The following is a 13,443-nucleotide window of genomic DNA, read 5'->3' as shown; positions in this document are numbered from 1 at the left end:
CCAAGGTTATTCTAAACTCTCTGACTTTTATGAGCAATTGTGTGTGGCAGGGAAACCACAGAAATACAGCTTTCCTATTATCTCCCACTCACAGAACTGGCGTTGCACCTCTTGACCATATGAAAACGCCTACTGTCTGCCCACTGAAAAATTTTATTTTTCATTCTGAACTTTGAACAAAAACTGAATAAAACAAGAACTTCCACATTCATTGTGGAACAGAAAAAGAAGATGGCACATGAAACTGCAGATCTCTGTTCTGTAAAGATCAGCAGATAATTTCAGTGTATATAATTAAAGAAGTGTGTTGAAAATTCACGGTTTTCTCATGTTTTCTCCTAAAAGGGGAAAATCTTAGGATAAATTCCATAAAATAATGGAAGTCTTTTTTCCTCTTTTAATCCTTCTTAAATCTTATGCCCTTTAAAATGCATGTGTTTGGTGATGAATATTATATAAATGTCAATTTGAAGTCATCTAATATTTCATCTATCTTTTAGGAATCAGAGTGATTGTTTACAGCATCGTAGTTTTTTCTGTTGTGACCTGGATAGTTTAAGATTACTTCTATCCTCAAACACTCAGAAGATTATTTCCTTAATTAGTTTAATCTTTATTAGAACGTATTTAACTGTAAGATGTTAATTATTGATATGTTTACAGAAAAGAATAAAAATGTTGTCATATTTATTAGAAGGTTCAGTGGAAAAGCAATTAATGATAAATAGGTGTTAGAAACACATACCTGAATGTTCTATTTAAGTCTCCAGCTAAAAATGCTCAGTTTGAGCAGATTTTTAAAAGTGGATACTATTCTTGTTTATTGTGATTTGCTCATCATCTCTAGAAAACATGTCAAAGAGATTAAAATCTGGGTTTTCTTGGAGTGGAAAGAATTATTATCAGGATTTTTATTCTCAGGAATGAGGTGTTCTACTTAAATAATTTTCCAAATAATTGACATATATCACTCTGATGCCAAAACTTTTTTTTTTGACCATTTTTATTGAAACTCTTTCTAAAAATACATTATAAACTTACCTGCCTTCTTAAATTGAGTATGATGAACATAGTTTAATCCTTTATTTATGAATCAGGGTCATTACTACTATATTCTATTTCTACAGCAATGCCCCTAAAAGTATATAGGGCTATACACATGGTGATTAACTGACCTTAAAATAGTATCCTGTTTTGTATACCTGCTTTTAAAAATGTATTGGCTTCCTTCCTCTTAGGTGCTTTCTCCTCTGTCACTTGTCTTAGAGTGCATTCCAGTAGCAGTGCTACTTGACTGTCTTGCTTCTAATTTGTTGGAGGCTGGGAAAGCAGATAACCAAGCTTTTTAGAATTATTGTGTTTAAATTAAGACTAACCAGATTCTGAGTGAGAGCTTGAGGGACTGTCCTATGAATATGTGGACTGCATGATAATCATTGTTTTTACTCTATGGTCTTTTTAATTTCCTTGTTCTTGGCTGTGTTGTAGAGAGTTGCAGTTTCATAGATAAGAGACTTCCAAAGTTAAGTGAGGTGCTACCATGCCTTATTTGGAATTTCCTAAATATTATGGTTCCTTATTTTCAGAGTATGCAAAGATGGAAGGAAGCCACATACAATAAGATTAATCATCCGTCGGTTTTCATCTGACCGACATTTTAACCGTGAAAGTCGTCAGTGTCCTATTCCATCTCATGTAATTCAGAAGTTAGGGACAGGTATGGGCTCATTTTATTGACTTCTTCATTTTTTTCTTTGTCATGAATAGACCTTTGCATCCATTTAATTTTGCTATATTGAGAAATTCAGTAGTACAAAGTGCCACTTGAATTTTTAATAATTAAATGTTGAAATAGAACTATGCTGCAAATATAGCCTGTTGCTGTACCCTTGCAGTCTTACAACTGAACCAGAGACCCATGTAAATCACCTTTTCTTTAAATTATAGGTAAGAAGTATTTGTTTTTAAGCAAAATAGTAAAAAAGAGTAATTTCCTATATTAAAAAAAAAAAACTAAGGGCTTTTTCCATCCTTTCCTCTCATGGGCTCCTTGTGCAATAGCTATTTGTTTGACTGACTACTTGGTAATTTCAGAGCTCCAAAAGCTGACCCCAAAACATCATATGTTTTTGTAGTAGTAGATTGTAGAAGAGAGTTGTGGGCAGGGATCAAGGGGAACCCTGTCATAGATAGTACCAGGCAGTGCCAGGAGTTAGAAAGACTATTTTCAAACTTGGAGAATTTGTAGGCTAACGAAGCGACTTTAAATACTTACATTTTAGGAATCTCTAGAATAAGCCAATGTTAGAGGAAATACTCTGATGCAAAGAGCACTGGACTTACAGTCAGGAAATCTGGGTTCAAATCTTGCCAGTAAGTAGGCTTCATAACCTTAGACCAGTAACTTTACTGCTCAAAATCTTAGTTTCCTTACCTGAAAAACAGGAAAAATAATAATAATGCTCATAATTGTAATACCAACCTCTCGGGGTTTGTGAGGTGGTGACATGGTTTCAAGGAAGCATTTTGTAAGCCTTAAGTGTTGTACAAATAGAAATTGTGGTTGTTATAATAATCAGTAATATTATATATAAAATTATCTAGCAGCTCTTTAGGCCTTTCATGTCCTCCCTTGAGGCCTTTTTATCTTCCAACTATCTTACAAAGACTTAATGATAAGCCTTATTCATTAGGTTCCCTACTGTCATCTTTAGATAGGAACTAGTTTTGCTCCCAAGAAGTTCAGCATAAAGACAGCAATGGTCCCAGTGGGGAATCAAGGCAAGATAAACAATTGTTACAGGAATGAGGGGACTGCCACTCTTTTCCATCAGTGATGATAGTAACAGATATTGATAGAAGATTTTACCGTTTTGCAGATTCTTTGATATATGCATTACTTTGTCGGACTCTCACAACCATGTTGTGAGTCAGATAGCACAAGTGTTATTATCATAGTCTCACAAGGGAGGAACCTGAGGTTCAGAAAGTCTAAGTGACTAAATCGGAGAGTGGAGGATGTGCCAGCAGCCCATTTTTCCCTAAAAAATGTCAAACTAATTATTTTCTCTTTTTCAGACAATGCAACTTAAACACAAGGCAGTTAAAAAGGCTTTCCCAATTTGTAGGGGTCAGAATCGCTTATTCTTTGGCACTGCATTGCTTCTAATTTCTATTATAGTCAGTAACTTTAGCTTGTTCTAAAAGCAATCAAAAAATCATTTTTTTTCTCTTATTAAACTTGCTGAAGTTCTTGGTAATTTTAGGATTAAATACTACTTTTAATCCATTTGATTTTCCTTGTTATTGTGAGATAACCTCAATTATATGTATCCTAGGTTTTATTTTCTTGATTTTATCAATGCTTTAAATCTTTGTTTTTCATAATTAAGCTCTTGATTCTAACAATTCATGTAAATGTATTTTTCTTACCTCTTTTAAATAATTCATTTAGGAAATTATGATGTTATGACCCCAATGGTTGATATACTTATGAAACTATTTCGAAATATGGTAAATGTGAAGATGCCATTTCACCTTACCCTTCTAAGTGTGTGCTTCTCCAATCTTAAATCACTACCTACCTCTAAGAAAGGATCTATTGAATTTTATTTAACACCGTCATCATCAACAACTTCACACTCTGGCAAGCGCACTTATGTAAGTGCAGGGTTTGGGGAAATAAACTGGGTTATTTAGATTATATGTCTAAGGTCATGAGAGTCCAGCTCTGGTGCTGTATGCTGCTTTCTGTGGGTTAGGTTTTGATTTATTTACATTCCCAGATGTTACTGTTTTATTAGAATCTTGTTCATATGATTTTTGAAGTAAACTATTCACCTAATCTAGAAATGAATCCTTGTGCTATTCATTAAAACAACTCAGTGGTTTCTTTTGTTGAGCATATATATACATTGTGTAATATAGACGAGTAGAGAAACAGTAGGGTAATTTTGGAAGTAGGAATAAGTTTTCAGATAGTATTGGATAGTATGGAACAGGCTTAAAAAGCAAGGCCGTTTGATTTTCATTTCCATAGAAGTCCATGTAGTATTAGCTAATGGATTTTCATTAAAACACTTAAATTGCTTATCCATGACCCTGACATTTTGTGGAGTTAATGGCAGGATTTATATTAGATTGGGTATTGAATGACAGTCGTGTAAAAAATAAACCATAGTAAAAGCTGGCAAAAGCCAGTGATATTTTCAGGTGATTAAAAAAATACAACAATAATCTGTTGGCCCTTAGTTATGACAACCAAAACTGGAACAATTAACCAAAACACTGTCTTAAACTGTATGATTCACATCTAGAATAAGGCTATCAATTCACTTCTTAATTTGCAGTAATTCATTTTTCATTGTAAATGTTACTGACACTATTTTAAAATATTAATTTGTAATTTTAAAGTGAAAAAACATCTAATTAGAAGTTAAAGTCTGGTTTATCAAACAATATTTATTAATATGATGGGATTATACCAGTTAAACATTTAAATAGGCATTTAATTTAAAAAATATTAATGATATAAATAATATCTAGTTGTCATGTGCCATTATGGCGCTGGAGACAATAAATAAGAACAATTCAGTGAGATTATGTAGAAAACTTTAAGACAAAATTTTAAAAATTCCTTAGCCTTAAGTTACATAGAATATAAATTTTTGAAGTTATCTTTATGTATTGACTATAGTGTTTTACAAACATCATAGTGGTGGTTTTTCTTTGCTGATGTTTCTGTTACTTTTTAGAGTAGTAATTTTCTCAAATAACTCCTTATTGCACTGTGCAGAGACTTGTCTTTAAAGTGACTTTGAACAAATCACTTAATTTCCCTGGGTCTGTTTCCTTATCTATAAAATGTTAGACTTAGTGACCTGTAAGTCCACTTCTTGCTCTAAAATTTTGGTTATAGCCAGGCATGTTTAGTTTGTAACTCATTAGCAGTTCACTTACCTGGGATGATAGGTTATGAAGCATAGGGTTAGTGGTTGGAGCCACATGGTTTTAGAGCTAGATTGCTATGGTTTAATCATACTCACTAACTACAGAAGGTTTTGAAGCCTATTGGGAGAAAAGTTCATGCTTCCAGATTTATATCTAGAATAATGTATTAATTCATGCCTTAACATGGGGCAGACGCGTCCTAGCATGAGCATGCATATGTCATGGGCAGTTTATCTGTGAGATCATATATTAATATTTAAAAAATTTTTGTGTTCTAGAAAATGAAAGATACTCATATGGAAGAATATTCACAAGACAAGGAAATAAACTGGGATTTTCTGCCAAGTGGAAGAATTGAAAGTGTAAGACCTGGAGAGTCTCCACTGGAAACTACAAATTTTACTAAAGAGAAAGAAATTCATGATTTTCCATTTCACTCACTTCCTGAGGGAATAGACCATGAAGTCTTTAAGCAGCTTCCAGTAGATATTCAAGAAGAAATCCTTTCTGGCAAAACTAGAGAAAAAATTCAAGGAAAAGGAAGTTTGAGTTGTCCATTACATGCCTCTAAAGGAGTGTTATCTTTCTTTTCTTCAAAACAAATGCATGACATTGTTTCAAATCCCAGAGACCATTTATCCAGTAGCAAACAGTTAGCCTCTCTATCTACTAGTGAACCAGGTACATCGGGTTTAAGTAGCACTGGTTCCACTTACCTGTTTAGCCGAAAGGATTCTCCTCACTATTTAGACAGTGAGCTGAGAGATGAAAGAATGAGTCAAGGACCTAAAGAATCCCAAGGATTTCATTTTTCAAATACAAACCCTGCTGTGTCTGTATTCCATTCTTTCCCAAACTTACAAAGTCAGCAACTCTTTTCCAAAAATCATACTGCAGATAGCCATAAACAGCCTACCGGCTCAGTTTCTCAGCATCTCAATCTTACAGAAAACAGAGACCAAGAATCTGCCGAGGAGGAAATTAATTTTCCTTCTGGCATTGACCCTGCAGTTTTTTTTGAATTACCAGAAGATGTTCAAAAAGAACTTTTGGCTGAGTGGAAAAGAACAGGATCCACTTTCCAAACTGTACGTGAATAAGCATGATGGAAAAAAAATCTAAAAATATGCCAAGCAAATAGCAACAACATTATGTTCCCCTCAGCCTAACAGCTTATTAAGGTGTTTGATATTAAACTGTTTATTAGGTATTCAATAATGTAGAAATCTGACTAATATGAAACATTCCAGATAAAATACAAATAGCAGAAGGGAGGTACACTCTTACATAAAGCATCAAAGTGTTCCTATCAGAAGTAATAATGTAAAATATTATCTTCCTCTCATTTTTAAAGCTATTTTATATTGAATATTTTCAATAAAAAGAATATCATGGTCGGCATTAGTATATATATTCCACAAATTTGGGGAATGTATGCATGCATATTAAATTTAAAATATCCACATAGTGCTAAGCTATAGGAAGTTAAGGAACAGCAGTCAGGGTTTCCTTTTTGAAATTTGAAGCAGCCTAAGAACTAAAGCTTACTGAGAGGTATAAAAATATGAAAAACCTTAGATTCAGCCAACTTGTTAAAAACATTGACTTTGCTTCAAGTAACAAACATATATCCTATAATATAAGCTGACAACAAAATATTCAGGTTTCATGGTAACAGTTACTATGTGTTTAAATGGTTCAACTAGCTTTTATTGGCTGGGATGGGAGGAGCAGGTGAATGCCAGAAAGTAAAAACTCCATAGGAAAAGATGAAGGGTATGTGGGCATTAGGACTTCAGTGTATAAGGTGGGGTTGTCATAAGAACCCTTGTTTTGACCTAAATGGTAAGTGAGATTTTAGCTTGCCAGTTTTTACAGAGGATTATGGGGAATAGATGAGATATTTCTACAACTTTTGCTTCATATTTGAAGCTGGAACCTCCTTGCCATCAAATATGAGAAAATTATTATTTTCATCTCAGTTATCACCATCTCCAGCCTCCCTTTCCAGGTCAAAAATTGGCAGAATAAGGACACCCCATGCTTCTGACATGATTGTACCTTTGTAGCATGTCAAGATATCCTGGAACACTGGTTAGGAAACTGTGGTATTTGAGGATATGGAGGAGATACAGAAGAATTGACAAGCATGGCCCATCTTAAGGAATTTACAATCTATATGGAAATTATCTATAGCCATAAAAAAATTTGAGATTGTCTGCAAAGCAATATGCCTGCAATTGAGTACAAGAAAGACTCTAATATCCTTCTTTCATTTAAGAGCCCATGACTTTTTGTTTGGACTCCTTAAAATTTAAGGGATCAGTGGTTACTGAGGATGTTTTATGACCCAAAGGAAAATTATAGCAAATATTTTGAAGGCAGGTAAAATGAAATTTATAGCAGGAATGATATAGGCTTCTCAACATCTTGTGATGGTTTGGAGCTCTACTACAGCTGTCCTTTATGTAAAACATTTTTTAATTTTCCAAATGCTAAAAGTTCTCTAAAGTTAAGCTCATCAGAGAGGTTCACGGAGAACATAACTTCTCTCAGATAATTTCCTTTTTGACATTCAAGTAATCTATCACCATGGATGATTTGGAGGTTTACCAGCATAGTTAAGCTATCTAAGTATATTGACTTAAACTCTTAGTTGTGGCACAAGTGATAAACATAGCATATGAGATGTGCTTAACCAATCATTATCAACTGTCAATCATATGTCATAGTGAGTAGAATTAGCTTACAGATGGTTTTGGAATAGGTATAAAAGAGTAAAAGACATGAATAGGCCATGACCAGGTTTAAGAAACAAGTCTTTTTAGAGATGCATTTGACTTTTCATTATAATTTTGAAAAACCTTAAAAGGAAGTTAGAGGAATTATATTGATTTTTTGCATTTATACTTTCTTAGACCCTTTTTCTCAAAATTGTTTTGATTTTTCAGGCTCAGAAGTTTGCATCTTGTTTCTGACCAGTTGCACTATTCAACTGTCCTTTTTCAAGGATACTATTCAAAAGGAACTTGTTTCAATTCGGTGCAATAAATTTTAAGTCCTTTTCTTATAAAAGGCACTCTGCTGGGCCCTGAAGATACAAAGATTTTAAAATGATGCTGTTGCCCTCAGGGTACTTGTGTTCTCTGTGGTTAATACCCTTTTTTCAAAATGTTCTCTTAGAGGTAATGTGGTAGTTTGGAAAGAACATTGAATTTTGTGTCCAAATATCATGTCTACTGCATACGTATCACCGAATAATCTCATACCAATCACAACCTCTCTGAGCTATAATTTTCTCATCTATGAAATGGGAAATTTGGATTAGATGATTTTTAAGGTTCCTTCCAGATAGCAAAAAACCCCAAAAAACAAACAAACAAAAAAAAACCTTTGTAAAGTCCTTTTTTCACGACCTGTAACATAGTTATTACAAATTATGTTGCAAATTATAAAACTAAGGCATAGAGAAGTAAAAGCACTCACCTAGAGTCCCACAGCTAGTGAGTGCTGGAGCTAAGATTCAAACCAAGTATTCTATTTGTTAGATCGGTATTTTTACCACTGCACCATCTTGTGTCAATGACCTCAATGGTTTTGTAATTCTTTAATTGTGTAGATGCTAAGGTAGGAGCAGTGGCAAGGTCAGGAGGTACCAGTGTGGTGATTTTATGTGGTAGTAAGACACTTTATAAAGCAAACTTAATAATGCAAACTGTTTTAACTTAATTTTTTTTACAGAATATGAAGGAGAAAGCATTGGTTCAGTTGGTACTCTTGTACATGTACACAGGCATGGAATTTCATTTTTAGAATCATGGCAATAGCCAAGTTGGGGAAATACATAAGTGGATATACCTTCGTTGTGAGAGGCTTTTCTTAATTTTAGTGGAGGGCAAGGAGGGGCCCAAGATGATGCATCAGTTACATAGAACACAAGTAAACTCCTAGGGAGAACGGTAGTCTACATCACATTTGTCTGACCAGGTGGGGTCCTGTGACATTTGCAAGGAGCTTAACATTTAAAATTGAACAGAATTAGCTAGCCAGATCCTTAGATGAGAATGATTGGTGTTTCATGGCCTTCATCTTGAAATAATTTTACCATATTTATTGAAATGTGAAGAGTAACAGCAATCAAATTGCATTTTTTCTGTTCCAAAATAACAAAATCTGGAAGGTTTTTTTTTTGTATTAGAAATTTATAGGTAATATTACTGAATATTAAGATAAACTGAGTAAACTAAAAAAATTCTTAACAAAAATGTATCAGTCTACCACCATCATTCTCCTTATCACCCTCTATCCCATCCTGTAGTAACATATTTAATAAGAATATAATATGTTCCTATTAAGTTAACTTTCTTTTCTGTTTGCATATTCAATAATTATTGGTATAGAATATGTATTACCAGAAAATTTTACCATGTGGGGATGCCCTTTGCTTATTGAAAAATGCATTTAAAAATAAGGAAACCTTTTATCAGGTTGCTTTTTTTTTCTTTTTCAACAAATATGCACATGGATCCAGGAAGTCATTTTTCTTTGTCAATCTCAAAATTCTTAATACCTATTTATTTACTTATCTATATTTTCTTATTACCTAATTTTTCCTTACAAACAGTAGCCTTATAGTATCTCCTGATTTTTTTCATTTTTTCATTCCTACTTTACTTCCTTGGCAGTGTCTACTAATAATGAGACACTAGAATGTCTTTTGATCTATAAGCTCTATAAGTTGCCACATCTCATTAATTTAGCAAGACCATGATACTTTGGGTACATGTTAAATTGTCTGAATTAATAGAAATGTAGATTTTAAATTTTTACTGAAAGAATATATATCATGTAATTCTGACAATTAATAATCTCTACATTATTATCTTGATTATCTGAATAGCACTTGGAACTTTGACAAAAGTTAAAAAAACATAATGAGTTCAAAACTTTTATAGCAAACTACAAAGTTATTTTATATTCCAATTGACATGCTTAGTGAAATTCTTTTTAAAAGACCCAATCATCAATTTATAAAATGTTATCAAATTGAAAGCCTTTTTTTAATCAGTGAAAAGGGGGTTAAGTTCATATGACTAGAATCCTACAAACAGGCTTCCATTTGAAGTTGACAAATAAATAAATGAATAAACACTACTTTTTTAAAGAAAATGTTATCAAAATCTTCTATTATGAAAAAGAAGGAAAAGTGAGGAAAATATGTTGAAATATAAATAGACCCTTTTATTGGGAGTTGCTAGACCTCCATGGATAGAGAGCTGGGCCTGGAATCAGGAAGACCTGAGTTTAAATTTGGCCTCAGACATTTAATAGCTATATGACACCAGGCAAGTCACTTAACCTCTGTTTGCCTTAATCCACTGGAGGGGAAAATGGCCAACTCTTATAGTATCCGTGCCAAGAAAACCCCATGGACAGCATAGTCCACAGGGTTACAGAGTCAGACTGAACGACAATAAAGTCAACAGTTAAGATTTCAGTGACAGGCTTAATCATATCAGAGTCCTACTGTGCAGCAGACTACCAATATTCTCTAATTATTAATGGCACAGTTAAAGCCAGCCTATCATGAGTAATAGGGATTGAGAATGTAAAAACATAATTTTTGGGTATGGGAATTACAAAAGTATTAGGGCAGAGTGATACATAGTTCTCATAATATCAGAAAAAATGTGTATAGTGTAACCAACTAAAATAATAAAGACCATAATAAATTTGGAATTGTTTGTAGGTGGTCATAGTAAATACAAAATCATTCCTGTATTTATTTGGATGCCAGCACTATCCATCTTTTCAAAATTATGATAACACAGATTTCTTATACTTATCAATATAAATCCAAGCTATCCAGGAAAACTTTAGTCTTTCCTTAGAAATTTTAAATACTGTGTAAGAAAGAAAGCATAGGAGTTCAGGGAGTAAGAATCAAAAGACATTTTTAGTCCTCTACCTTTACCTACCTATATCCCATATAAGATAAGTCACTTATTACCATCCATCTTCACTTATTTATACCACTGGCAAAACGGAGATATTATATTTCCACTTCCATATTTATGATAGAATTACAAGGATGATCTGTAAAATGATTCGGTGCTTCTTGGACCAGGTGCCATTAAAAGTTGGCACAATAACAAAACATGATGCATTCAAAACTACAGCTTTGACTACTTCATTATTAGTATCTTCTGAATATTCTAACTAGAGAAAACAGAATCCAACATTATCAGGAAGAGCAGCCAGCTCTCAGGGAGTTGGAGTTGATAGATTCTCTCTGTAATTGACCCGTTCTCCTACGTCACAGTGGCTTCAAAATTGATATTTTCTCTTTTTCCTCCTGCAAAGACACAGAGGAGTAGGTCTTCTGGAAAGTCAGGAGACCACCAGAGTGGCTAGAAGTCGCTTTCCTTTAGGGAGCTGTTTCCATCCTGACACTTTGGCCTTTCCACACCTATATTCTGATCATCTTTTTGGAAGGAAAAATTCAAAAGCTATTAAAGCCAAGGTGTGAAAATAGTATGCAGTTTTTCAAAGGGAAGGTAGAATACTGATGTAAGATTTTTCAACAGAATTAGTGGTCTTGGAGATTTTATCTCCTTAGAAATCAGTGATTTACAAGACTGGGAATCCTGACTAGCTAAATTGCAAGTGCAGAAAAATATCTTTGAAGTGTTTGCAACATACAAGCTAATGAAATATCAAAATTATTTAAATAGAAATGGTATGCAATGTGTGATAGCCTTGCAGTTTTGTGACTTGTCATATCCAGTTTTAAATTTACATTTTATTTGGTATATGTTTAACTGGCAATTTTTTATTTATGTTCTTATTACACAAGTTTATTAAGTGTAAACAGTAAAGTGAATGAAAAAGGAATTCTCTTAGCTTTAATTTATGCTGAGTACTCACTGTTGCACTTGTTTGCTGGATTCTATTCTGATTCAGTAGCATTTCTTAGAAGAAAGCAAGGTACAAGGGGTACTCTTAACGCAATAGTTAACATGATTGTTTATGAGATAAAAGCTATGTTTAATGTTGTTCCTTATATAACTGAGTTCTTAGTTTCCTTAAGAACCCCTGTTGATGTGCATGATAATACTGACTAGCATAACATAATGGCATGTATACATTCCACATTGCTAGGACTGAAGAAAGTGCATGATTCAGGAGTCGTAGAACCACCTCATTTCTTATGAAGTAGTGATGATGAATGGCCTTTTGGGGATGAATGTGCTGAATGAGCCTTTTGTGCCTTTATTCCATCTTTTGCATCATGGATCAAATTTAGTAAGTGGGTAGGCATTGTTGCCTCAACCACAGCCCGGGATAAATTTCCTCTCAGTTCTGGTTGTACATACATCACTAGTTTGGAGTAGCCAGGGTTCCTGTAAAAAAGGGAAGAAAAACAAAAGAATCTTGGATTTACCTAATCTGTTTATTCTAAAATGCTTAATATACAGTCAAAGTTAATTATTTCTATAATTTCAGTTTATTTTGTAATTCTATAATAATTGTCAAGTGTAGTGACTTAAAAATCTGGTGATATTTTAATATGTACAAGTTAAGAAATGGGGAGAAGATATCTAATGTCTGTGGTTCTAGGGAGTTTGTGACATTTATGGAACTCCAGAATGACTATGTTAGAAATGCTAGAAACAAAGTGTCTTTTCTTAATTGCTAGAATTTTACTTAGACTTCTAGAGCTTCAGGTTCCTAATTAAGAATGCTTCACATTCCTTGCTTAAAAGTACAATTAACTATTATTTGGATTGTGTGTGTGTGTGTGTGTGTGTGTGTGTGTGTGTGTGTGTGTGTGTGTGTATAAAACTTGGAAACTGACCCATCAGTGGTTCTGCGTGTTTACTTTATAGCCTCCACTTCTTGTATGGAAATGGTTCGGGGGACACAGAATTTAGAGAACTTTCTTTTTTTTAAAGCATTCCTGTTCCTTTCCTATAGAAATTCTTGCTATTAGTACCTGGGAAGGTTCTAATTTATAATAAAATAATAATATAAATAAAAATAATAAAATAAAATTATTTCCCATCCTGTAGGAGCAATGAGGACATACCTAGGGGGAAGGGATGCTTGGGGTACATAAAATGACAGTGCACAACTTTCTAATAAGGCCTACTCCCTCTTCCCCCAACCACTCCATTGCATAGCAGATCCTAGGGTAGTTGAAAATTCACAAATGATTGTTGTTTGATCATATAATCAGGAAGACAGATCCACTGGGAAGGAAGTTAATACCTGCTATGAATAGCCATAATGAGCCCCAAACTAAGCTTGCCTATAACGCAACAGGTCATATGAGATTGCCTTGTCCCATGCACAAGCCAATGCTGCAATCAGCGTAGGTTTTTGGCACAGAGAAAGCTACCAAAAGGCTGACTGATGTTGGCCCTATACCATCAGGTCAGTAACTGTTAACAACTCCTTTCTTCTAACTCTTTCTGGGTATACCAGAGTCAG

General features: G+C 33.8%; 2 protein-coding genes across 7 annotated transcripts in view; one reads left to right on the top strand and one right to left on the bottom strand.

Moving 5' to 3' along the window:
* The window catches only part of POLI (DNA polymerase iota), a 30,179-nt gene extending 23,832 nt beyond the window's left edge, over nucleotides 1-6,347 (top strand). For all 6 annotated transcript variants that reach the window (XM_072606007.1, XM_072606008.1, XM_072606006.1 and 3 more), the window contains 3 exons: nucleotides 1,587-1,717; nucleotides 3,455-3,660; nucleotides 5,229-6,347. In XM_072606007.1, the coding sequence (XP_072462108.1) occupies nucleotides 1,587-1,717; nucleotides 3,455-3,660; nucleotides 5,229-6,050 (1,159 nt within the window). In that variant the 3' untranslated portion in view covers nucleotides 6,051-6,347. The remainder of the gene's footprint in view (nucleotides 1-1,586; nucleotides 1,718-3,454; nucleotides 3,661-5,228) is intronic.
* Nucleotides 6,348-9,046: 2,699 nt separating this feature from the next.
* The window catches only part of STARD6 (StAR related lipid transfer domain containing 6), a 32,169-nt gene continuing 27,772 nt past the window's right edge, over nucleotides 9,047-13,443 (bottom strand). Inside the window, exon 7 of the mRNA XM_072606020.1 lies at nucleotides 9,047-12,353. Within this exon, the coding sequence (XP_072462121.1) occupies nucleotides 12,152-12,353 (202 nt within the window). The 3' untranslated portion in view covers nucleotides 9,047-12,151. The remainder of the gene's footprint in view (nucleotides 12,354-13,443) is intronic.

Source organism: Notamacropus eugenii, chromosome 4 (assembly GCF_028372415.1).
Source record: "Notamacropus eugenii isolate mMacEug1 chromosome 4, mMacEug1.pri_v2, whole genome shotgun sequence".
In the NCBI taxonomy this organism is placed as follows: Eukaryota; Metazoa; Chordata; class Mammalia; order Diprotodontia; family Macropodidae; genus Notamacropus; species Notamacropus eugenii.
This window is presented reverse-complemented; position numbering and strand designations above follow the sequence as displayed.